The sequence below is a fragment of the Neodiprion fabricii genome, chromosome 1, assembly GCF_021155785.1.
Source record: "Neodiprion fabricii isolate iyNeoFabr1 chromosome 1, iyNeoFabr1.1, whole genome shotgun sequence".
In the NCBI taxonomy this organism is placed as follows: Eukaryota; Metazoa; Arthropoda; class Insecta; order Hymenoptera; family Diprionidae; genus Neodiprion; species Neodiprion fabricii.
Genome location: NC_060239.1, coordinates 34,539,522 through 34,567,205, shown reverse-complemented (window position 1 = coordinate 34,567,205; position 27,684 = coordinate 34,539,522). Strand labels below are relative to the sequence as shown.

Below are 27,684 nucleotides of genomic sequence, written 5' to 3'. Positions count from 1 at the left end.
AATGCAGTTTATGGAGTTCTTAGTCAGTGACAGCTAATCTCGTGTGATCTAAATTTGAAATTCATAAATATAAAATTGAACGAGAGAAAAAAAAAGAAACTGGCGGATGTAAATGGAAATATAAACGTTTCGGAGGGTTGAAATGGCTCTCCGAAAACACTGGAACCACATCGATTCTCGCTCTCAGCCGGGATGTAAAGTAATCGTCGAATTTGAAATCGACGTAGAAATGTTCAGATGCCAGACAAATATTAGAATTCAGAGTGGTCTACTTAAAGAACGCAAAAATCAGAGCGTGTGATTGCAAAAATGTGGTAACTACAAACAGTTGTTCAAAGATAATTTCGTAAAAATAAAATTTTCCGCTTGCTCCCTGTCTATTCCCGTAAAAGATTTCTGCATCCTCTGATTTTTGACGTTGAATAGCCTTTAGCCCGAATGTGAATGAAGTCTCGTTGGCAAATTATAAAAATTTCTTCGGATCAAATTATCCTTACTTGCTGTCTCCAAATTTTTATTCCTGATACAAGTAATTCATAACCGCAGCTAAAAAATCCAGCTGTCTTCAGCAATCCATTTTTTTTAGATCTACATACACGAAGCTTCGTCCGGTGAAACAAGGCGATTCAGAGTTCGTACGCTTTTTGGAATCTGAAATTCCCTGACTATTCCATGTATTGCAATCGGAAACTAAAATTTTTCCAGTAACCTTTCAAGAAATATGCCGCTGGTTAATGACAATTTTTTTTACACAATAACACTCATGCCTTCAGTATTGTCTAGTAACTGACTCACTGTCTGACTATCAATTTACAAACAACAGCCTCCGATTCTTCTCGAAAAGGAAAAAAAAAAACGAAAGAAGGTTTGGTAGTAAGTAATATACCTACATGTAGAATGTATCAAGTGTGGTGCAGCGAAAAAAAATCTTGAGTGCAATTTTTTTTCTTTCAAGATCGATACTACTTTGTGCAAGAACGAGTTTGTTTCTTCGACAGACTCAAAAATTCCAATCTCATTTTCGAAGCTCTCTAACTTTACCCTCACTTTTCCCTGCTGTAAGATTTCCCCTGAATCTTCCCGTTTTTCCGCGTTTTCCCTAAGCGTAGGAACCCTGCTGAATTTCCTGAGTTTTCCCGGTTTCCTCTGTAATTTCCTAACTTTCCCCGCCCAATGAAATTCCCTGACTCTTTCTTGCTGTACGAAATTCCCTGAATTTTCCCGGTTTCCCCAGCAATTTCCCGACATTTCCCGACCGACGAGATTCCGCGAGTGAAAGATTCACCCTCTCGGAATTGGGGGAAGATCGCATTGACGAAAGGGATGATCCCTCCTTCCGCGCCACCGCGACGGGGGTGAAAAGCGGACGAGGCGAGGCGGCCGTGACTCTTCGGTGCTCGGAGATCCCCGTCCCGACGCGGACGCGGTGACTCGACGTCCTCTGGGGGAGCCGGCGTTGCGGAAGGCGTGTGTGCCGAGACCGCCCTCTGAGCAATGCGCGTCCCCACCCCGAGGAAGCCGGGACAGGTCGCTCCGCACGCGAGGACACGCTCCATCGTTCGGGCCTGACTGAGACGGACCGCAAGCAAAACCCGTAACCCTGGCCGTCCACTCAGAGCCACCGTGTCCTTTGGTTGGACCGCATCATCGTTTACCAGTCTCTCTCTTCTTCGATCCGATCGCCGGCCGTCCGAGCTGCGTCGAGATTCGAGCCGCCGTTCGCTGGACCCGAAGAGATACGACAAACCGGCAAGGGCGTCGGGTTCCCGTCGCGGTTTGCGCAATTTTCGTCGATAAGACGCGGTGCGGTAATCGGAGAGGGAGGAAAGTGAGCGCCTCTCCTTTCTAGATCGGCCGAACGGTTCAATCGCGCTTTTACTCACCCCGTCGGTTGGACGTGCGGAAATTGACGGGAGCTTTTATCAAAAATTAAAAAAAAAAAAAAAACGTGCGGTATAACCGACGGTCGTCAATTTCTGCGAGGAGCGGGAAGAAGAGGAACGCAAATTTTAACGAGTGTTTTCGTGCCGAATATCGACCAACCCGCCAATTCCCCGAAGCTTCCGCAATGGCTACGACGAATTCCGCACGGCTCTTCTGGACGGTGTAACGTTTTTTTTTTTTTTTTTTTCTGTTCGGTACACCAGCAGTGCGAGAGAGGTTTTTTTTTTATCCACCGAAGAAGGGTCGCAGATTTGCTCTCGCGAACGAAGACCGAGACGCAAAGAAGTTTGAAAAATCGAGGAGGAATCGGGGAAGTGAGAACCAGAACCAGGATCGACAAAACCACGTGCGTTTAGCGGAGAGCCGGTTGTTCATGCGGGGATCGAAGGTGTCCGAAGGTCCGAGGAGCTGCGTGCAGTGGCTATTTGTCAATCTGCAGCGGGGCAAAACAAATCGGGACTGCAAAAGGAACGAGGGAGAAGCTCGGCTCTGAAAGCGCGAGGAAAGCTCCGACCGATCGTCTCGTCAATAAGCATCGTCGCGATCCTCCGAGGAAGCTGCGTATATGGGTATCCATCAGACATGATCCAGATGCCGGGCACGGATTGAACCAGCGCGAAACACACCATTAACAATCCTCAGGTATGTAGCAAAGGCATTTCGAAACGTTCGCATACGTTCGTTCGTGTTTTGCGACAAGATCTCGTCTCGCATAGGCGATCCGCCGATGACGGCAGCCGATCCGATTGATTGCCCTTGTATTTCTTGTCAACATCGGGATCCTCCTAGCCGCGGACCTGATCCAATTACCCATATAGTATACTGCCTCCGTTCGCTGCGGCAATTACCAGCCGTAATGTCTTTTCCCCCTAGCCGAGAAAACTACTCTTCGCGCTCTTGTAAACGTGTCGGGATTGTGTCCGAGGTACTTGCAAAAAGATGACGGAGAGAAAAAAAAAAAACAACGATAACGACAAGTTTAACGATAAAAAGAACGAAATTATCCGCCGGGTCACCGAAGGTCGGTTCGAGAATGGTAAACGACTTTTTCTACTTTTCGGGATAAGATGACGCGAAGATGAATAATTTTTCATTCGTTTATTTTATTTTATTGTATTATTTTTTTTTTCACGTTTTTTACTTTCTTTTACGAATATATACATACATCCTCTGCCTCCTCACAAATCACTACGTAACGGATGTCAGACGTGCAACGGGCCGAATGACTCCTAACTCGTTATATTATACGCGTGCACGTCGAAAGCGCAAAATTTCGTCGATATATTACCAGTTAATTGGCTGTTAATTAGGACCTATGTACAAAGATTTCATTTCGTAAGTAATAACGAATACGGTGTGAATATAATACATATGTGTGTATATATATATATATATATGTATATCGTTGCATCGATTTGAAAAAAATAACAAGTGTTCAAAATTAAACTAAAAACGCGCACAACCGTAGCGGAAATTATTTTGTGTGATTTCTTGATGCCCAGGATAGATTTTCATGTTAGATGTTGAGGTTAACATGATTTATATTATACGGCTATACCTGTATTGGCCGAAGGTGTAACTAATTCCGCGCTGTGTCGTGAATGATGAAGATCATTGACGTTAATTATGAGTATACGGGATAAAAGCTGATAAATATTCAATGTCTTAAGTGTTAGCCATAAGGTTTTAGCACGGGCGGTCAGGTCGGTCGATCATTCGAGGCTATTTGGTCTGTGATTAATACCGTTTACACTCATGCATTAAGATTGCCAATTGCACGTACGGTTATGGCGAATCGTGTACAGAAGCGGGTCAAACAGAGCGCATGGCATAATGAATATTCAAATTCCGTATTAAATTTATCCTGAATCCACGTTGTGCGTGCACGTGTAAATAAATAAATAAATAAATAAAATTTTTTTATCTTTATTTCCATTTTTTCCTGTAAATCTAACAACAAATACGTCGCGTAATGTAGAATAAGCTTGAGGCAAAACGCGTTGCGATTTCGGCGTATAAACGACGCGGGCAATGTGTGCCCACAATGTGTCCAATCCGGCCAATTGCAACACGCCATCGCTTCATTTGAAATGCAAATTTCCTTGTACGTTGTATACACTTTCCTTCTAGATTCACGCTGCCGTTCCCCCTCCCCCCCTGTAAATGCGGCCTTCCCAAAGACCAGCCCCGAATTATTCTAATTACCTCCCCAAAGCTTAGCTGCTCATTTCACGCGAGGGGTAATCAGTTCCGAAATCTCAAATTCCGCGCCCACGCCGCGGGCAAAATCGTTTCGCGGCGACGATTTCGTTGCGGAAAAATCTCGGTCTCGGATACTTTTTCCTCGAACACTCGTTTTTTTTCTTCTTCTCGTTCTCCCTCGAAAATACTTATCTTTCCGAAGGTCCGAAGTCGTTTTGACCAACTTCCGTGACACGATACGAAGCACCGAGGCAGGGCAGCCAAGACCGTTCAAAAACGATCGAAGATTGTACCATGACGTTATACGTTCGCCGCTTGCCTGCCTGCCTGCTTTTGCCGGTTAATGTTCGCCGCACGATCTCCGCGCGGAATATCGTGCGACGTCGAGACGAGCATTAATATGTATATTCGAATTTTTATGGCCCACGGGCTCTCCTTTTTTCCTCCTTTTTCTCGTCATTCATTTTTATACGCTTCTTCTTCTTTTTTTTTTTTATTTTGCTTCATTTTTATTTTTATAACTCGCCGATTTTAGGGCATGCCGCGAGTTGCCCCGAATTTATAAGGTCGATCTTCCGAGATAAGCCGGAGCTTCGGGATATTAGGAATCCGTTCGGACGGTCCAGATCAATCTCGGACGAACGGGACAGCTGTTCTTGCGCGTTGTACCTCCGTGTAATTAACCCACGTGTAAGTGCAGCCGTCACTTTTAAAACTATTTACCACTATCTAAAATCGATGTCCTTAATTGCCCCCCTTCTCCTATCCAGGAGTCTTGGATTTCCCGCTAAGGACTTGGACAATTCTCTACCGATATCGAGTGGATTCAATAAACCGGGGACAGTGTAGATAAATCTGTTACAGCTGCTGTACTGCACGCGGGGTTAAGATCCTAAGAATGCATTACACGGATATAAATCAGGGCCCGCGGTTTAAGCCGATAAATTGACGGGTTCGACCCCGTAATTCAGACTCGGGTGAAGCGGAGATCGGTTTGTAAGTGCGGCTCAAGCTCGGGCCGAGGATTCGAGGGAGCTCTCGTATCGTATTGGTAGAAATAATTCAGGTATAAGTAGGAGAACCACCGCCGCCGGATCGCTGCAGGAGCAAAAGTAAAGAAGGAAAGAAGGAAAGAAGGAAAGAAGGAAAGAAGGAGTGACGATGGTGCCGAGGCTGGAATTTCGAACGGTTAATGGTGGTTAAGGGTATCGCGTCGCGAAGAGTTCGCCGCGGGGACAAAGGGGGAGGAGGTGAGCTGGGAACGGGGAGAAGACACGTGTTCGCAAGAGTTACACCGGCAAAACCTTGGGAACGCCAGAAATGCGGTGCTGCCCATGCGGACTATGGTCGTCCTTTGATTTATAATAATCGCTCAATCCTTCTTTTACGAAGACGTCCGCTGCCGCTTTGCCGGGAGGAAATTATACCTACTCGCTTCGTGCCGTTGAAAATAATAAGGATTGTCTTGCGGAGAGGAGGAAATGAAAAACACGATTTTTCGCTACCTTTATGCGAAGTTCAAGCTAGTCGCTAAAGTATCGCGATATGATTTCCATTGGAAAAACAAAAATAAAAAAATTAGGTCCGTACAGTGTTCCGTCTCAAATTGAATGACATCGTACGAAAAGATTGATATTTAAACGCGAAAGAAATTATTTAAAAAAACTCGGTGTGAATCGAGCTTGCAGATCGATTCTAAGTTCAGGTTGGTTGAAAAATCACTGTTCTCCAACTTTAGAATAGTGCTAAAGAGGTCGAGTGCAACGTTCTGCTCGCTTTGGGTTATGGTACGTCAGGCAATCCTGCGTTGTAAAAAATTGGCGGTGTTAAAATTGACCAAAAATGACAGGTGTGGACAGCTATAGTACAATTTTTGTGGTCAATTCGGAACTCGAAAGTCGTACAGCGTTATGTCGACGACAGGTAGTATTACGTTGACGTAAAATATTGTTAGATCGGCACCAAAAAATATTTCATAGAAGTCTGAGCCGCACTTTTTTTTTGCAGCGCGCAAGCTTTCCGAACGAGATTTTTAACCTCACGAAACTTTAACCCCGTTACATTTTTTACACTCGTACCGATCGCGTACCGCGAAAGAAATAGGGGAAAAAATCCAACGGCGTGCAATATTTTGACTCCGTCGGTACGCACGTGATCTGTAATTCGATCAGATTAAACGGGATCTAAGCGTGTAACTAGCCTAATGCGGGGTTCGGCGTTTTCCTTGGCGGTGTGGTAATGCCACTCTAACCTCGAAATCACCGAGGCATGAACCTGGCAAAAGGGTAGCGAGCAGACCGGTTGTACATGAATAAGCGGGGGTGGAGGGTGGACTTGTAACGGGTAGTTTGATAATCATGCATTAATTTGCATCTCAAAGTACACGCCATCCGCTTCGCTACGCACGCGTTTCGACTATACTCCGACCGTTAAGTTCTCAAACCACCAAAACCGAATCCATTCCCCGACGAAAAGATCCCCGAAACTTCGGATGAATTTTTCCCGGATTTCGATCGTTATGAATTTCGACCTTTTCCATTGATTCCCGAAAATTGCGTTGCCGGTTTCGATCCAAACTAGAAATTTTCCCAACCTTATCGTACCCGCAAACAACCTTCGCAGATTTTTCAAATTCCGCTGCCAATTCGCCGCCATTCGATTAGTCGCGACGGCGTGACGGCGATATGAGAGCCACTGTTTCTGCCAGCGTAATATTTAGCCGTGCTTTGCTTATCGCTTTGGTTGCATATTTAAGGGCTGCCATGTCAAGCGTCAAGCGCGCGCTTTGAATACATTTAAATTCATTAGAACAGAAGCCCAGAAGCCGCAAGCGCCGCCGGTAGAGAGCCGAGAAAGGAGGGAATAACGTATCGCGCCCCGGTGAAAATATTACCGCCGGCTACGAGCCGTTCGGGTTTCCGAGGGGGGCAGAAGCGGGTTCGACGCGCGCCTTCGCCACCCCGAGAACAGAAAAATAGACGACCCCCCGTCAGAAGTGGAATATTTTACAACAAAAAGCAACAAATTCTCCTCGTTTGTTACAGAAATAAAGGGCTGGATCGATCCTCTCCAACGATCCGAGATGCCGCACACCGGTAAGTCGCCAATATGCAAAATAATCAGGTTAATTGTAATCAGAAGGAACAATAAATTTTCTCACTCTGTCAAAGTAGAGACACTGAAAAAGCATGTTATCAAAGGGACGAAAAATATCAATATACGTACATATATGTTCATTACATCCAAGGTGTCGCTTAAAACTTGTCCGACGTTCGACGTGTATTTCGAATTTGGGGATAAATGCTGCACCGTGACAGAGTTAAACCGCAAAACCGTTACAAGTCTTTAAGACTCGGAACTGAGAAAATTCTTGTTAAATTTTCGTCAAATAAAGCGCGATCGTCACAGGTTGTTGTCGCCGGTATTTTTTCCCGAGATTTATAACAAGAATGAAAAGGGGGATAAATTAGCTAGGCGTAATCTCAGCTCGGATCTGAGTCCGGTGTTCAGCTACCGTCGGCAAGATCAGAGGCAGCGACGTATCCAGTAGTAAAAATTAAATCTGTCCCCGTCGGATCCCGCGGGGAACCGAATAGAAGGGCCTTTCGGGCCCGGTCAGTGTTCCTGCAACGCGGCCGTCGAAGCTCGGCACGGCGTTAAGTTCAACTAAATCACGATTTAAAAGACATTTTGATAGTAATTAACGGAGAATCCCTATTCGGCCCACCGAGTTTAAGATCTATGGATTCAAATGAAACGGAACCGTTTTAGAATCCGTGGTACAGGTTGAAAAAGTTTAAGAAAAAAAACAATCTACCTGCACCGCGTCTCAGTTCAGCTGCCAAGAGAGGCGGTCCTGCCTGCCTCTTTCCTTTCTTTATTGCTTTTTAATACATTTTATACCAACTTTAATTATACTTATGTGGGTATATCGGGATTTTTCTAAATCAAAATCTCACAGGTGCCTCTCCGCACTTCCTGCATCTTATATATTACATGTATAGGCATAATTCTTCGGGCCACACAGAGTGCCGTACAACTTTGAACATGGATGTACCTGCATAGGTGTATGCGTGATACAAATATCTATAACCATTTTCTACACACATCGTTTCAATTCTCCAAATTTTTCACCCGGAATATTCTCTGTACCGTGGGAATGAAATACCTGCTTGATCTGAATTCACATTTGTATGTAACGTATATCGTGTGTGCAAGGGGAGGTTCCCAACGATTCACCGTTACTTACAGAGTAAACCGGTTGAATTGTCTGTCGAAAATTTTACGCCGCAACTGCTCATCAACCTTAATGACAATTTGTTCTCTCCGTCACATTCGTGTTATTGGGATGATTAGTCCAAAATTAAATGACGCTCGATCAAACGAACAAATAATAAATATTACAACGTACGATATTAAAATAATTTAGATCTTTAGATTCAAAGTGATTCAGGATCTTCAATTTGAAAGAAAAAAAAAATTCAAAATTGCATGTGACCATTTTTATTTCTCAGTTATTCGAATCAAAATCACCTCGACCTACATGTAAGAATTAAGTGAAATTAGCAAAATCAAGCGAAGAAAAAGCTAACCGATTTTGCCGAGATTCCTAAGGTTGATTTAGCGGTTAATAATTGGTTTCAATTTATATTACCGAATCCGCAAAGTAGCAAAATTCACCTCTCAGCTCGAACGTCATCTAATTGTATTCGAATTGGATTCCTTGAGGAAACCGCGAGTCCTTCGGATCTACGACGAAGAGCGTCCCGCAATCTGCAATACATGGTGGGTTTTACACAAGGGTTAAAAACATAAAGATCAGAGAGATTCTTGTAGCCGCGAATACGGGATATAATCGGAGCCACGCGCCTTCACGTTCGATCGAAGCGAGCCGAGGATCGGGAGCCGGGCTTAAACCATTCGTATAATAATTATACGTGGCTCGGATAATTATGTTATTAACTCAATTACTCCTGTCGGCGGATCCGTCCAAAATAACGAGCGTCGAACCACCTCGGTGAAAAAGAAACGAAACCGCGATTTCCGAGATTCGACATGTAACAATTATACACCGCATATCGCGAAGCTTTAAATCGCGTATGAAAAGGGGAGAAAATTGTACTTGTGATTTTTGAAAACGTTGCAACCGAGACGCGACGAATCGAGTTGAAAAAATGTACGGGTAGAAGAGAAAAAGAAATTCTGCAGAAAATCAACGGCAAGAACGCGCGGAAATGACTAAATTATCGTGAGAAACACGCAGCCGAAAAAAAAATTCTCCTTTTTTTTTGTACGGTGATCTCACTTTTATTTGATGACTTGACTCGAATTAATAACGTCGGCGCGACGTTCTCGAAGAAAAAACTAGACGAGTTCGCAAGCAATTATAACAGTGATCGGAGCTTTCGATCGTCGCTCTTGTTTTCACTCTACGTAAAAGAAAATTCATAATATTCCGCACATTTGTCGAAAGCTCGGTATTTTGGCAAGAAAAAAAAATAAATAAAATAAAATAATTACAAAAACAAAAGAGAATTCAACGCAGTAATTTGCTGATGAATTATAGCCTGCACAAATCGCTCGCTTAATTGGCCCTTCTTAATTTCCGTTGTGGTTGCGGAGAGCGAAATAAAGACATTGCCGCGGAAGCGGCGGCTGCAAAACAGCGAAACAACGAGCGAGTTCGGGTTAAATAACAATAAAAATACTGCAAACATGGGGCAGCTGTAAAGTGATAAATTAGGCAATTCTAATGGTGTCAGTGTGTCGTGTGATTACACAAGAAGAGGTGGACAAGAGGAGGGACGCAAAGTACCAACACGTTTCTCATATCTCGCGGATTCGTGTATGTAGATATTAGAATCCCGCTGCATCGCCGAGGCGCATTCCGTTTTTGTGGTAATAATAATTTACTCCCGTCCGTTGGTCCGTCCTTCTTCCAACGTAACACGGCTATACAAGCGAGGCAAAATTTCACCCCGGGGCAAACGGGGCCTCTTTTTATCATAATAACGCCAAAATCATGATGCACCTTCGGCTTTGTCCGGTCAAACGACTCGTATCACAACTTACCTTGATTTCTTGCGAATATAATATACCAATGTCAAGAGTGTTTCACCCGCTGCGTTTTTACCACGGTCGCCAAATTTCTTAGCCGATATTCGAAAATATGAACGTTCAATTCGATCGATCGCAAAACTAAAAATTCACGAAGAACGAACAGACAGTTATACCGCCGCAAAAGATAAATCAGAAACGAAAAAAAAATCAATAAAGTATACCACATCATTCGGAGTGTTCTTTGGAATAAGTCATTCACATTTATAATTCATCGTCATTTCATATTCATTTATACATTCAATGATGAGATTTTTTCAATTTAATACAAGCTACTCTACCTCTTATATTATTATTATATTGTTAAGTTGTCTTTTTTTCTGCTTCTATCGTGTGGCAATAAACTAAAAGGTCAACCGTTCATGGTATGTGACCAAAGTTTGGGACACGTTTAACAGTTGTCAAAATATTTAATCGACGGAAATGTGTCAGAATTCTTTAACGAAGGTGATAATTATTCAAGAGTGATGTACGCTTAGAAATTATACGTACGTATGTGTAGGTATAATAATAATACGGCGAATCTCGAAGCGCTTATCTCGAGATCTGAAATCAAAAAAATTACCCAGCATGCATCAGTTCGTAGTTCCTCGTCGTGTCATCGGGCGCCTGGTAGTCGGTCAAGTTAACGGCTCTGTATACACATGGATCGGGTGAATTATTATCGACGTCGAGCATTAAAAATTTCACCTTTCCCTACCTACGGAGTAGCGTATCTTTCGAACATTTTCTAGTGGCCATCAATGTCTCAACTTGTCTCCAATAACATTGATTAGAAACCCTGGCCAATCCACGTTTCGAAACGCAACGCGAAAAATTTATTTTAAACACGTTTCGAAACAGAGAAATTTGTGGTTAAAAATTCGTTTATAAAACAAACGGAGAAAGAATAATATTTTTGAAGAAAAAAGGAAACGAGATGGCTTCAAACCAGGGCAGGGTCAAAAAAATGTACCTGAAAATCACCACACGTAAAATATTCGAATTTCTCAGCAAAGCTTCTAAACAACTTCGGATCTTTTCTAATACACGTCGGATAGTTTCGATATAAATATTTAGATAAGAACACTTACTGAGATTTATTTTGCGCAGGGAATCGGAGGAAAATAAATGTAGATAAATTCTTTCACCTTTTTTTCCAAATTTTACAAAAACCCTGTCAAACAGTTGGCTGGATTAGATTCGTCCACCCGCCGCGTGAATTTGACGAAACCTTTTTTGTCTACACTCTTAGAATAAAGTGAGGTATAAACCCTTCTGCGATAGATATTCTAATATCGCACACGCGAATGCAACAGCGACGCGCGTTATCCATCAATCTAATTGCCATCGAGCTACGTAACGCGTAATACAAGGTACCTCTAGAAGCGGTTTCGCAATAGTATAACCGTGAGTTTTGCAAAGTCGTAGTAGAAGAGAAACCGCGATGCAAGTTTCCTCTGAACTGCATTGTTAGCAGGTACACATTACGGCGAACTAATTCTTCGAGGTATACGCGATTCTTATCAAACTTCTCATTTAAATTCGTAATGACAAACGAATAGATAGCCGGCAAGGGTGCCCACTGCAACATATATTTGTAAATATATACAGGTATATATATATATACATGAAGCCGGCCTGCAATTACTAGCGTTTCTGGATATTTATTCCTACTGATTGTATGCCATAGATATCCCCGGAATTAGCATTCGGTTACATTGCCTCTCTGCACATGCAAATATTATAGACGTATGCAAACTCGAGCGAGCACGTCGCGCTTATCTCTGCAATAATTGTGTTGCGAGGGTTCTTTGGTGTTGACAAAATTCGGCATGGTATGTAGGAGAGAGAGAGAGAGAGAGAGAGAGAGAGAGAGAGAGAGAGAGAGAGAGAGAGAGAGAGAGAGAGAGAGAAAAAAATTTGATAAAAGATAGATAGAGAGACGGGGAAGGGGGGGATAACAAGGGGGAAGAAGTGGAGAAAAAATAGAAGCGGTTAAAACGGACAAAGTGTCGTCAGCGAGTATAACCAGCGGCGGGATTTAAGAGGAGAATAAAATGAAACGAAACGTGAGACGAAATGTGAGTAAAGTGGAGAGCGAAGAAGAGAGCAACGCAATCGACGGGAAAAAAACCCTTTCGAAACTCCGATCCGAGAGATAAGATCGCCAAAGAGTCGGTGAAAGCGCGTGGATTTAACCCGGCCCGTATACGAAGAAAACACTGCACCGTGGGGTTTATAGTTAATACCATCCAGGAGTCTAATTAACCAAAATCTTAGGAATTTCAGCTGTCTACTAATTATAATGCCTCCAATTAATCGCTACTGCAAGCCACTATATATATATATATATATATATATATATATATATATATATATATACATATACGAGGGAATAAAATTAAGAAGCTCCCGCAGCGTTGAATTCCGTCCCTACGGAAATATATACTTATATTTGTACCTAAGACTTCTCTGCATCTGGGATAAATTTATTCACCAACTACACAGTCGGCCTAGCGCTCTTCTATCTACTTCATCCGGTTGTTGTACCGAAACCGGTGACAGCGTCAAGCCGCGAAGCGGGGCGTCTCTGATAAATCGGTACGTCAAAACGGTGATGAAAATAAAAAGATAAGAAACCAATAGGACAAACGGAAACGATGAAGATTTATGTAAGTCTCGAAGATCGATAAGCTCGTCAGTTTTTCCAAAGTTGGTGCGAAACGTGTGAATTATTGATAACGCAACTTCTTTCCGAATTGAGAATCTATGGAAACGAATGAAGACTGAAACGGAATGTATATCTTGGGGTGTTTTAGAAAATAATAATTTGCGATTTTCGCACATGATGAGCGTTCTACGTTATGCGAAAGATCGCTCTCAGTTGATTTTTCACTCTTATAGAATTTTTTAAATTTATGAAGTATCGTTGATAAGATTCTTTTTTATTGCTTACATCAATCGTAATATCAATCCACGTCGCAAAGAAGACCCATGCTTGTAATGTCAAGTCTCCACTTGATGTTTGAGATTTGCGTACGACTTTTTCATTATTAATTCGACCTCGTAAAATGGTTGTGATTTAATATGAACTTTTAATTAGGGAAAATAAGATTCCCGCATGGTATATCGTTGTGTTATGGATCGTGATCTTCGGATTGAATATAAATGTCAGGAAAGGAATAATAATTAAAGCGTTAGGTACGTGTTTCCTCAAATATTCAAAAAAAATTGGAAAAAATTCGGAAATCAAATGAGCGCGACCTTCCACATAATTTAGAACGCTCATCTCTGCACAGAATTTTTCTTTTAACCAAAACAAACGTTTTAGGGGGTGCCAAGGTGGAAAATCGTAAATTGTTTTTTTCCGAAACACCCTGATATACCTGTACGCCCGTAACAAATTCGTTTGGAACCCAGGTCAGCACGGTGACAGAATCGTTTTAATCGACGCGGGGGTTTATTTGTTCCCCGAACACAGGGAAATTCGAGTTGTTTTATGCCGGTGGCGAGTGTTCCCGAGAGAATAACGAACGAGATAACGAGCTGGGACGAGAACCGAGCGAGGTTTTTTTAATTTTCAATTTGCATGCGGGACCGAGTCGAGCTGGCGAGGATCAGTTAATTTGGTAGAGAAAATAACGCCCAGCTCTGGAAAATGTGGTCTGCTTTGTATAATAATTAGATAACAATGTTCGTAGGGTTCATTAACGAAGCTATAAGGACAAGTCATCGACACCTCAACGAAGCCCGAATTTACTCAGGCCAATCTATTTCCCATAACAATTTAGATTAAAACTGAGTCGAATAAACGGTGCGGTGGATTTATAACGCCAAACCTTAGAGAACACCGATCGTGTCGCTGCATCGCGACTGATAGACCGGCGATATCAATATTCCGACTATCTAATCGGGGCTTCAACTGACGGATACTCGTTTTCTTAAACGTTTTTCGACTTTTACCCAGATTCAGAAGGTGGCCTATCATTTTTCCCCGAGTCAAATCCCGAGGCTCGATCGTTAACTGAGCAGCGACATAGACCCGCTTCTCCGCCCTGAAACTCCTCTAAATAAGACCCCGTAATACCGAAAAATCGGTAGCAGTGAGTTTGTTTGACCGCTGCTTACACATATCCCATTCAAAATGTATTAAAAAAGATTTAAAAATATTACAGAAAAAGTTGTTAAATAATAATTTTCCTTTTTTCCTCATCAAGGAGATACAGAATAATAGAATTCATAAACGTTCATAGATTGGAATAACGATAATCCAACTGAAAAAATAGTAACGTCAATTCCTTATGCGATTGATCTTTTAATGAAAATTAAAAAAAACATCGAAAGATGAACAAATCAATGTCACATTTAAAATTACCAACAACTCACAAAAATTTTTCATTCCGTTGAAAACCTAAATATTTGAAATCATCATTACACGTGTACTCACAATGCAATGTTTACCTGGCCGTCTCTACTTCAAATCTAGCCGCTTGCCCGCGTCGCGACTCAAAACAAATCAGATCTGTACCTTACGTCCTATTCTCTATTATTGCGAAATCATGTCTGAGTATCGTCTATGCGTGTTCTCGTCTTGTAAATCCTCAGTTGTCGTTCTGTTCTCTCGCGACATAGATCGGATCAGTTTTCTATCCTCATCAATAGAGTATCCTCTATAGACAGGTAAGCAGAATCTATATTTTAATCGTCATCCCGCTTCTTCGCTGTAGTCGGTCATCAATAATTCGCGGATCCCACGTCAACGATCCAGTATCCATTGTCGTCTCTCCTTACAGGCGATCATAACAAACTTTAAAAAAACAGATCGTCAAGTCGTAAATCTAGATTTAGAAGTCACGATCTTGATAGTTGCGCATTAGCCTCTCACAGCTCAAATTTAGGACATACTTTTGATTTCAACAGTACAACTGTACTAACAACAGAACCAAACTGGTGTAAACGTTGCATAAACGAGATGCTTCGTATCAGCAAAAACAGCAACATTGCTGTTAATAAACGAACGGATATTCAAAAGCTCAGTCACTTACACACTGTGGTCATTCGATATTCATAAATTACGCTTAACTCTCAAGATGTATCTATCTTAAATTGACATTCCACATTTCGATTATCGATAAAAATGATGGCGATCATCGTTAATCAATATAAATCAATGTATCCTCACTTCCTCCCTAACCGGCCAAGCGTTCAACACCATGATCGAGGAATGTCACTATATATATATATATATATATGTCGGAGAATGGCGGAGAATGGCCAGATATCACTCGTGAACTTTGTGTCTTGCGTGTGGGACGCATGTTGAACCACCTTTTTATTCTTTCACAAGATAAAACGAAACTTAACTTATTGAACAAAGCTTTTTCAAAATTCTACGTTAATCACAAGATTCAAAATGTTCAATGTTTGAAACTGTTATTGATCTTTTCCGTAGTTTCTCTGGAGACCGAATAGAAGAAAGCGGTGATAATCCTCCTCGTTATTCATTTCATTATCCTTGACATATATATATATATATATATATATATATATATATATATATATATATATTGTAAGTTTAATCTCTCAACATCTAATTGATCGTACCTGATCCTTTTCTTGTGAATAATTTTTCTGTAAATCTCGCCTTGAATTTTCATATTTTTATATCATGTTAGCAATTGTGCATATCAGTTTCCACATATAACTTTTAACAGGTCGGTGCAGACAAATGTTTAAAAACGCATGTGTTCTCATATCATTACAAATGAAAACTAGTTTTATAAGTATATACGAACGCCAAAGAATTGAAACAAAGGCTGCAGCCCGATCGAAATGTCGGAATGAAATATTGCTTAAGAAAAATGTCTCTTCAATCGACGGTTACTCGACGAAAATTACCTATTACGTAGAGTTTCGGCAGCCGCGATTCAAAACCACCACGACGACCCAGTTCGTCGACCGGGTGGCGAACAGTTTGGCAAATTGGGTGCGAGGCGGTCGTTTATACTCGCGAACTATTTCCCTTCCACGTTTAACTACGTGTAGAGGCATCCTGTTCATAATCGAAGAACTCATCGGGGACAGGTGGAGAAAAGGTGTTAAATTTTGACGGGGCATCGCGTAATGTAACCGAAGGAGCCCGGCGAAGATCTCCGAAGCGGAGAATTTGCAGGAAGCAATTTTGAGTCTAGGGTTTCGGAGGCGCTTCTAACGTAATTACACGACCCCGGTTTCACCCTGGACGTTTCCTCGGGGCTGCCGCGCCGATTCGGAGACACGCGAGCCCCGGGATGGGATGTCGAATCGCTCCCAGGGATACCTACGATTGCCCGTTGTCGTTAGGACGAAGCACGGTGCGAAACCACCTGCCCGAAACAAAAATCGCTCTCGAGTCACTCACTGCCGGTATTTCCATCCTCTTCGCCGAACTCGTTGCCGAGTTTATACGCATACGTTACGATACGATCGTTCAATGGGACCGCCGTGAGATTAGCGAGCCTTGATCCTCCTCCACGGTACTTTTGCACAATCATCGACAAGCGATCGATCCGCACTCCGGAAATCGGATCTACGCGTGCTTTGGCGACGCGATCGTCGATGATGAGAATCCTTCGTTCCAATCGGAAGAGATCCGCCCTGAAGTGACTCTTCAGTCTTGACGAGGATGAAGTTAGGAACGTTACTGTAACGACGTGTGTTTAGGAGAAATCGTTACTTGCCACCTTTCGGAATGTACGACCAAAACATACTCTTACTTTTCAGAAACCAACTCCTTGAAAGTCTTTCTAAAATCGTGCATTTATGATCTTTTCAACCGGTGCTTCGTCACCTTAACGTTACTAACTTCAGACTCATCAGTGCGGGTAGAATCGAGCCTATCGTTAGTGGGATTGGAAGGTGACCGTTCTCCTACCTTCGCATCATCGTTTTTCAAGTACAAAGTTACTATACATCAAGAGTTACACCGACACCTCTGCTCGTTCTGAATTATTTTTCAATGCACGTAGTACGCGTAACTTCTCGGTAGTGAATTAACAGTGAAACGGTGCGTTTTACGGCGTGGTAAAGAGAGGCGCTGATCGAGATCGATGGTTCGGATAGCGATGCGATCCTTGCGTTAATCAGTTCCGCGTAGATGCTCGATGCACGTTACGCGTTATGATCTGTGCCGCATATTATTTCGGATTTCTTTTTCTCGACTTGTCAGTCAGCATCGGACAGCTGACAGTGATTGCATCTGTGATTTTGGACGCAGGGAGCGATGCCGATTCCTTCGAGTTCCTCAGCGACTGGTGGTTCGATCGGCCACGGTTAACTTTACCCGTAAATACCGTCTGTCTTGTTGCAGGTCAAGCCGGAGTCAATCAGCTGGGAGGCGTGTTCGTTAATGGAAGACCATTACCCGACTGCGTCAGACGAAGGATAGTCGAACTCGCTCTGCTCGGTGTTCGACCTTGCGACATTTCGAGGCAGCTCCTGGTTTCCCACGGATGTGTATCGAAGATTCTTACCAGGTTCTACGAGACCGGAAGCATCAGGCCTGGCAGCATTGGTGGCAGTAAAACGAAGGTGAAATTACAATCTTGAATCCGAAATGCAGCCTGCCTGCTTATTGTCAGAGAGGAAGAAATTACATTCTACGCTCGTTTGACGGGATTTATCACGTTTTTGAGAGGCGCGTGATTCGACCCGACCAATTGACGGATAACCGACCCTTGAAGCGGTCTTTCCTACCCGTAATCCTTTCTCGCGCGGTGAAAAGATGTACCGAGTTGCCTCGATTTAAAAACCGTGTAAAAAATCGCAACGGGAATTTGCGGGGAACTCGTTCAATTGGAGGAAAGTATATGATATTATGCAAATACTTGATGGAAGGTGTTTGGATAATTGTAGATTCGTCCCGCTATACGCTGGAACAAGCTTTACTTAAAAGCTCGTCAGGATCGGTCGAGCCTTGGTCCGTTTCTCACAAAAACGTGTGTAACTTTGCGCAAAATTTTCTCCAATGATCGCGATTTTTCCGGCAACTTTTCGAGTGCCTACGTACGGTATACCTTTCTGTTTTCAATATTTTCGACTTGCTTAGAAGTCAAGGCTTTCCCCCAAGCGTCGGGACCTTCAAAACGTAAAACGGCAGGTTGCAGTTGTTTTTCCTTTCTTTATTTTTGTTCTTATCGAACTAGAATATCCGTGGAACTTACAGCGAGATGTGTACACACGTGTGCATCAGGCAATGCTTGTAATTCCAGATCGCAATAACATACTCACTGTGCATACAATGAAGCGTGCGTGTATGATCACTAATGGCAATATAATGGCACGTTGCTTAAAGACTTTTTTCGTAGTTTCTGTATAAATATGTACGATACGAGCATGCACAGGTATACGCGGGTCGTTTTGTTTGCCAATTTCTTAGCCGCATCACCGAACGCTTCTGTTTCTTTCTGCCTTTCTTTCGTCGAATTTAATTTTTATCCCGCATCACTGAATAACTCTATTAATCGATTTTCGTATGAAATGCATACGTGTATCGGGCACTCCATGACATCTCAATCAAGATTTTACGTTGACGTCTCAGATTTTTATATTCTTTATAATTTTTTGCATGAAAGTACGTAAAAAGAGACGTAGAATCTTGATCGAGACGTTATGGTATCTATGCCCCGTATCTGTATAAGGAAGATATCGAAATAGGTCGAATTTCGCAGGATCTATAATTCGTTTTTTCTTCTTTCTCTATATATCAATTACCGCAGGTTAAGAAATTGTAGAGCTGTAATTTTGGTAGGAAAATACAAGGCAAAGTCGCGCCGGCGCAGCTGTGGAAATTTTTTCTGATCAAAATTTAGGGTAGGTAATTAAACAATGAGGCTCGGCCAACCCTTTAATTGCCTGGATCGGTGCGCGCCACTTTACAGAAGATTCGGCGATCCCTGATCTAGGGCAAGCTCCCTCGGTGCCTTTTACTTTTTTTTAAAACCTCTAACCACAAACACAGCTCTCCGCGCCTTTCCTTTTAAACCTCTATTCTTCTTCCCGCGGCATTCAGAATAATTGCTGAGTAACGAAAGGTGCTCGGTTATACATAGTGCAGCCTGTCAAAATATGAGTATCGTCGACTAGCCAATTTTTCCAAAATCCATATCATTATCTATAAAATATTTAATCCTATCGCGGCCCCGGAATCTTGCCGCGTCACTAATTTCGGGCTCGAAGAATTCCAAGCATCATCTCATCGTCGGCATAAAAAAGTTGTAAAAGCAGTCACGCACGCCAATTTTTCGATACGGTTTGCCGATTAGTTTGTGCATTTTTTGTTTTGGATCGGAAGATCCGTTTCCTTTCTTCAATTTGCGTTACGCGCTTCGATCGCCGAAGGCTATCGCATTAATCGGGACAAGTGCCAGGCCTATATGCATAACTTCCTGAATTATCCGACGTTGTGGACGAGAATCGAAAGTTGCGGAAAGAGAACACGGGCGTATGAAATAACTCTAGTTCACACTAGACTTCCGGCGGTATAAGGTACACGCGGAATTGTTACGCTGGATCCTTTTACTTTTACGTACAGTAGATATAATAGACCGCTTCAGCGTGTCGACAAGATTATTAGAACACACGGTACACGCGTCTGCAATGAATATAGTAGACGGATAGGTACTCGAAAGACCGATGTGTACTTTTCACTTTCTCTCTCACAGGCATCGGTGCATGGACAAGTTCCGAAGACGTATATACGTAGGCGATATATACGTAATACGTAATAATCACGTCCTCAATTTGTTAAGAGCGAAATTTATTGGTCCGTGAATTTTCCCTTTTATTTCTCCGCAATGGATGATATTAAACGGCGTCGTTACGTCGTCGGGAACGCGTTACATTATTACAGTACGTGTATGGTCAATGATGGGAATCGATGGACGACGCTTTATATTCGACACGGAAATTCTTATTTACTCTTCGCTATTTACCACTGTTTGAGCAGCATGTGCCGTGTTTCAGGACCTCGAGTGGAGTAAAGACCACTCGATAAATCATAAAGTGAAAAATAAATACGATATATCTAGGTGACGGTGTAAAGCTCTGTGTTGTTCTCGTTCAAACAGAGGCACTCTTTGCGGCAAAGATCTTAATTGCCCGATAAATGCTGCCGGCCGATCGTTGAATTTTCACCGACGTGATCTACGCCGTGCAATAATTAATTACACTTCAACCTTTGCATTAATTATCATAACCGACGTATTAAACGGCCGACTACCACGCGTGTTACCACCGGAAATGATTGATCTACTCGGCCACATCCTGCCTCTAAATACAGTTGCTGAAACAGAAGTGCGCACTTGCCGTAAATATCTATAAACGCGAATTATAATATTTCGAAATTATATGATAACGGAAAGTTGGAGAAGATCTTGCAATTTTCGAAATCCCATTAATTGAGGTGATTCAATTTATGAATGTTCAGTGACGAAAAGGTCGCAACAAATATATAAAAGTGAAGTTAATGGCATTAAATAATGAAGGTAGTCTGACATTTGTCCTTTGTGCATAACTTGTCGGCAAATTACGAACCTTCTACACATTTCAATTTCTCTTTTGAATATCATTCGATAAGCCTAAAACCTTCGCTTTTTCATTTATACACAAGGCCCGTTTTAGTCGTTCTCCTTGTGTCACGTCTGACCAAAAATAACTGCAACCGTCTAAAGATATTCTTAACCGATTTCCTACGGGTACGTCCGGTGAAACTTTGTGGTGTGCGATCAACGCGGCTCTAACTGCTCCTAAAAACAACAAGACGAAAAAAAAAAAAAAAAAAAACGTTAGCGCCGCGGTATCTGTAGTCTCCTATCTGCAGCATGTAGCCCGCGAATAAGTTTCCAGATCTGTGATGACGTTGGAGATATATAAATGCCTGGGGTGTTCGGTATACCTACATTATATATCCACACATGCTGTACTTGAAATTGGTTAACCTGTTAGGTAGCCGGGCTTATCTAACGTTTACAATTAGCGCCAGATGTTTAGGGTTGAAACCACGCGGCGAGACACTGTTCGAAATAATTCTGCCACATTAAGGACCGGTGTTGAAGAATGACGGGCATAACTGACTATTGCTCATGTGTGTGCAAGGCACGCTCACATGCACACGATGTGACCATGGTCTGGGCTTCTGATCATCGTCACACGGGTAATTGTTCCCAGCTCGACGGAAGTGTCCACGGGGTAGAGATTAGAATCTGAGATGTTCCCTTCCGCACGCAACTTCTAACCCCTATGTTGATGCTTCTGTCCGGTGCCGGTAATAACACACGTACGCAGAACCGTAATACGCGGCATCCAGGGGTGCATTTCGGCGCTCGCCAAGTCCTCGCACCGATCTGCCAAATCCGAATTATTTCTTATGTTCATTTCCTCCTTCCCGGTACGTATTTCAGTCCGATTTTCAGTCAGTTCTACGTAACATTTCTTACTATAATTGCGCCGAACTAAGATGGCCGCCATTCCTCACTTGGAATTTTTTTTCGCCTGTAAAATCACTCCATCCATTCATACGTCGTCGAAGGCTACTGCACGACAAACTATAGGATGGCAAGAACGGTTTGGTTATAATTTCGCCATTGACGAAGACCCGAAAACTGTGAATTTAATTGACGAGATCAGATAATGGTTTACTCTGAAACGCCGTAGCTGAAAAATCGGTACAAGAATTTAAAATAATTCTACAGAAAGTTCGAAGTAAGGAAATATATTTTCACACAACCGATTGACACCGTCGACTGGAGTGCGAGCTGTAGTTAATTGATTACCGATTGCAGAGCTCACGCGAGAAGGGAAAATAAATGGCCGTGTATTTTCCGGTTCACTTCCCGAAATCTCAGCCCTTCCGCTTAAGGGTATCACGGGCCAGAATTAAGGAGTCGGTAGTCGGGTAGGCAGGTATCTTCGATCTGAAAATCAGTAGAGAATACGTGAAAGAATATCATTTGCATAGTGTTAACATAAATTTCCTCGTCGAATTAGCATTAATTAGCAATGCAAATGAAACGGATTGAGAACCACTGTTTGACCACTGACCAAGCAGATGACACCCTAAACCCAACTAAACTGAAATAAAGTACTGAAGCATCGCTATCTGATTGACGGCTCCTTCACCTGTGCGCCGGCGTTGCTCGCTCTCGTCGTGGTTAACTCTCCCTTGTAGACGTAATAACCATGCACGCGTGCACTCGTGTGCGTCTGACCATAACAACCCACCACCGCTTCGTCCAGCCCTACGCGAATGGCATGTGAATTTTGTCCTGCGACGCGGACTGCAGCGCTGCTCTGTGTTTAGGTCGATATCTCGGGGACCGCCGAAACGGTTTTACTCAAATTAAATAGTCGTTATAAGGCCCCGAGCCTCCGATCATCTTCGCGAGAAGAGAGCCTCCTTTTCGCCGGACGAAACGGTCAGGATGATGAGAGCCGGGCTCTTCATCCCGCGATCTGTAACAATTATTTCGAGATATTGTCGCTTAACGAACGCCTGTTTTATAATCATATGACAACGCTGTCGAGGAACCTCAAGGAACAAATTTTAACCCAGTTTTTTACATTTCTCCGTTTTAGACTAACAAGAGAGCTTTGCTGTTGCAGCAAGTCGCAACGCCGACGGTCGTCAAGAAGATATTACGCCTGAAACAGGAACAGCCAGGTATGTTCGCCTGGGAGATCAGGGAGCAGCTTGCGAGGCAGGGAGCCTGCGATCCCCAAAGTTTACCCTCCGTATCATCGGTAAACCGAATTCTCAGAGGTGGAGGACTTCACGCCGATCATCCAACGATCGACGGCGGCACTTCGAGCGCCTATCAAACCCAGATGACGTCCAATCTGAATGCCAGAGGTAAATCTATTGGCACTAGGTCGAGTTTTATTACACCGGTTGTGAAATCAATCGGTAAAATCTGCGCGAATCCATTTGTCGCTTGATCGTCTTGACCACCAGAAAAAAATAAAATAAAAATAATACTTACCGCGAACATCGCGGTGTAACAGGAATTTTTGTATCGTTCGTGGTTGGTTTGTTCTTTGTACGAACGTAAAATCTTAATTCGTACTTGAAAGAGGGTTTACGCTGCGGGGGGATGGCGAGGCAAAAACTTCCGCTCGGTACAGGTAATAATTTGCGAAACGAACTCGTGCAATCTTGTCGGATTTATACATATACATATATATGTGTGTGTAATATACAAAACCGCGAAGAGACCCCGCGGTATTAAATGCGTCATATTAAATTCCACGAATTATATCAACCGTCTTCCAGAACTTCATGTGAGGTGGCGTGATCATAAACTAAGTAAATCCGACCATCAAACGTACCGTAAGATACTCTTTTCTTAGCCTTGAAATGACGGGGTTGGAAACTGGAACGTGTATAAATTGTTTTTTTTTTTCTGTTTTTGCAATTTGTAACTCATTGATACCAGATAATTTACAAATTTAGAAGTTACAGTAAGTAAAATCCTGTAGAGGTAACATTTTTACCCGTACACAGGCTGGCGTGATATCTTACATTAAACTTAGAAGCTAAGTAACAAAATTACATACTGCTTAAGACTATTCGATACTACGTGTACAGCTATTAGAATAGCTGTTTCGAAAATTGAACTCATATATACCGGTGCTATACGTTTACCGTTAGTTTTTTCTAATTTCCAACGCAAGCAAACGATTGAGAATAAGTTCAACCTTTGCGGTTGTTCGCAATAGCATGTGTAAACAATAGAGCAAACGGTTCGTCGGGTGCAACCGTTGATCAAGCATCGAGTACCTTCTTTTGCGTTTTGTGTTCGAATAAAATGGCAAAGCACGCGATCTCGAGTCGCTGCAGCGGCTAACCCACCGAAGGCAGATTATTGCGAGGCGATTATTTTTGCACGGCAATTATTAATCTCTGCGTTGCATAAGCATCGCTTGCCTGTACGTATATGTTTATATGTATACATGTATATCCATACGTACGCACATGCACATACATGTATCACGGTTTCGTGCGGCGGGTTTAATGCTCGGTGCAACGAGGTTGAATTTGCAACTTATTTCGAGCAATATCGGAGCGTGATCCGTGGTTTAAGTCACGCGGGGCGTGTCGGGCCTCGAGGTATATAATGTATATGTATATATATATATAGATATAGACCCGTGTGTGTACGCATACTATACCCTACGTACGAAGAATCGATGCACGCAGCCTATCGTACGCCGGTTGATAATTACACACTAATTAGCCTCGGTATCGCTCTCCGGCAGCGCGTATGCTTGTATCGTAACGGTACACCGCCTCCGAAGCTGGACCGATTGTCTTTATTACTTATACACTAACTCGCATTTCAGACGCCCTAATGAGGACTGACTATCAACAGAAGCTCTTTTACCCCGGGACCCTAGGACCCCTGCATATTTCAACAACCTCCGGCGGCGCCACACCACCGTCTTGGAATCCCAGCTTCTATTCCTCGCTCTATCACGCTACGACCCTCCACTTGCAGCACGGAATGCAAACGTTCACGTGAGTCGAATCGAACGATATCCGAACGAGAATAGCGTGTGGAATAACAATAACTGTAGTTGATACAAATCTTTGGATAATTGTATCATCGTTTTTGACGGTAAATCGTTGATCGTGTCAAAAAATACCACCGCAAAGAAAGATTAATTTTCCGATCAAATGATCTCAGTATCGATAATGACAGACGATTACTCAATTTACTGCGAAATAACGAATTACACCGGCTTTCACAGATCGCTGGAGTCGGAACGACTCTCGCAACAGAGCAACAGCCAAAGTCAGGTGGACCTCAAGTCGAGTTCAAGTTCGATGGCGGGTAGCGACGATTCCCTGGACAAGAGCGACTCGGACGATAACAACGAGTCGCAGGACACCTACAAGTCCTTTCAAAATCCCTCGCTGATACTGGAGCTCGGTCACAAGATCGGCAGCGATCGAAGCGCGTTCGTGCGGCACGGAACGCCGGTCTTGACGTCGAAATTAAAAAGCGTCCGAAGCTCGCCGAGCAGCTCGGAGCAGAGCAACGTCGGGGATATCGACTCGAACGAGGCCTGCGAGTCGCGAAAGATCCTGGAATCCGACGAGCCGACAAATCCGATCGAGTCCAACACGGAAAGCGACCGGCAACCTGCCGCGCAGCCTCAACGAAAACGGAACCCGTATTCCATAGAGGAACTCCTCAAGAAGGACGAGAACAGAAACGAGTCGAAAAGGCAGAGATTGACGAACATAACCGGGGTCGTACAGCCCTGCGGTCTCGTCCTTGACAAGGATATTTAGAGTTAGGAAAGTTTCTCTAATTAAAAGCGGCCGTGTGCGCTTCAACTATCGTATTATCGCATCCTCGCGACTGTCCTTATGATTATTATTATTATTATTATTATTATTATCATTATTATTATTTTTCTCATATTAGCAGCTATTATTTTTCATTATTTTCATTATCGATCACTTTACGAGTCGTTTTCGTTGCTATCGACCATAACGACCCTTGCACACTGTAAATTTTAGCGTACGATATTTATACGTAATGATAACTAAATTATTGATGCCATCTTCACGATCACGGTGATCCTGAAACGGAAGCCATAACGTTATACAGTAGGAGCGTATTGTGTAGATTTTAGTGTCTGGAGTTGACCGTACTTCGTATGCCTATAGATATAATAGATTACTTACAACGTTAGGAAGGTATACGTATATACATATGTAATAAACTATCGACGCCACTAATAATCCCAGATTTGTCACGTGGCGTATAATCGCGGGATTCTCATCGGCGAGTTTTAGAATCAGATGGAATAAAGAACAAGCCGCTATCATTGCTGCGAAGGATGCGAAAAAGAGAGCCGTAACGTATCTGCGGCGAAACAACGCTAATTGCGTTTATACTTACAGCTCTCTTGGTCGGTAGTGCAAAACTGAGCGCCGACTTGCCTCCGCGAAGAAGACGTTATAAGGGTATTAAAATCGTATCGTGAAATTAGTCGAATCCCGGCTCATGAAACGGTCGGTGCGCGGTTCGAAACGACAGAAGGAATGCCGCCGTAATAAAATCATAAAACGCTTCCAAGCGTTGCAGCTTCGTTCGAGTTTGAACGCCTCTATTGCACCCCGAGTAGCTATCCGAGGGCCTTCGGGCCCCTGTGCCTCGGCTATTATACGCCTGTCTCTGCGATATACGGTATGTAAAAATATCAGGACTCGATGGTCCAGCGGGAAGAGGCTGCCACCAGATGCTGAGGTCGAGGGCCGCGGACCCGAGCCGAGTTCCGTTTACAGCGTTGTAAACGGCTCTCGCAGCTTTTTACTCGTCCGGGATTAATTAATTCTCCATAAACGAGGACTCGCCTAGCGCTGGGGAAACGATTCTCCTCTGATTCTTCTACCGTGCACAATAATAATGTAAACAATAAATAACCGCTGCTGTACATCGAAATCTGTACTTTGGTCGTATGCAAATGAACGTCGTCAAAATTAAGGCGGCACGTATCTGCGTTACGCGTTATGTATTATTTATACCTGTATTAGTGCAACGTGACCATTTGGGTACAGTGATAGACGTTCGGATTTAATTTCACGGTGTGCAAAATTACACGGAAGAAAAACGAACTTTTGCACTTTCGCCCAGAGAAGTACCCGGTATTCCCTACATTGAATATTTATTGTAGTTGTATATTGTATTATGCCAGTAATAGTTGTAAAAATTTTAAATTGAAACAAAGGTGAAAATAACCACACAAAAAAAAAAAAAAAAAAAAAAAAAAAAAAACACACCAAATCTGTTAGAGAGGCCATAAAGCTTTAAGAAAATTCTCGGATTGTTATTTCGAAGACGGTTTTAAACTTCTCCACACGTATTCGTTACGAAATACCTAGTACTGAAAACAATTTGAAAAATAGTAAACAATGCTAAAAACCTCTTCCAAAGTAACTTTCTTAAGGAACGTTAAAGGATTTTTGTGGCCGCCGCCTGTAATACTCGCCTATAATCAACTTGTAATAAATATCCTGTATTATATCATTAAATATACTAGTCAAAATGTTTCATCATTCGTCTTTTAATCCGCATGAGTTATAAACACAGTGGTCTGCACCATCAATTATTATTAACTTTCTTACTTATTGTGGCGAGTAACAGAAATAATCAAATCCATCGATTGCTGAAATAAAAAAAGCTCGTCTACACGTTCCCAAGATTTGTATACCGAATTAAAATAAATAATCAGATGAGATCCCGCGTGCTGAAACGAAAACATATCCCGACAATCATCAACAATCTTTTCTTTTTCCGAATGTAGGTATACAAAATTACGTGAAATGAATTGCAAACACGTTAAGTGAAAATGTTTGCAAAAAGTCGCAAACAGAACCGTTAATTGTCTTTT

The 27,684-nt window shown here is 42.7% G+C and overlaps 1 protein-coding gene across 2 annotated transcripts; it reads left to right on the top strand.

Annotated features, from left to right (window-relative positions):
* The first annotated feature begins 859 nt into the window (after positions 1-859).
* LOC124176824 (paired box pox-neuro protein) lies at positions 860-27,343 on the top strand. 2 transcript variants are annotated; one of them, XM_046558568.1, is made up of 6 exons: positions 860-2,586; positions 7,191-7,241; positions 17,594-17,814; positions 22,885-23,131; positions 24,622-24,796; positions 25,030-27,343. In XM_046558568.1, the coding sequence occupies exons 2-6, from the start codon at positions 7,229-7,231 to the stop codon at positions 25,574-25,576; spliced, it is 1,203 nt and encodes a 400-aa protein (XP_046414524.1). In that variant the 5' UTR covers positions 860-2,586; positions 7,191-7,228; the 3' UTR covers positions 25,577-27,343. The 2 variants fall into 2 exon arrangements, with proteins under 2 accessions (XP_046414524.1, XP_046414516.1); XM_046558560.1 differs by having other exon boundaries at positions 862-2,586; positions 22,858-23,131.
* Positions 27,344-27,684: the final 341 nt, after the last annotated feature.

Bases quoted from the DNA above. Each gene is read 5' to 3' on its own strand.
- LOC124176824 (XM_046558560.1), top strand. The intron at 23,132-24,621 runs GTAAATCTATTG...CTCGCATTTCAG, and splicing joins GTCCAATCTGAATGCCAGAG to ACGCCCTAATGAGGACTGAC. The intron at 24,797-25,029 runs GTGAGTCGAATC...CGGCTTTCACAG, and splicing joins CACGGAATGCAAACGTTCAC to ATCGCTGGAGTCGGAACGAC.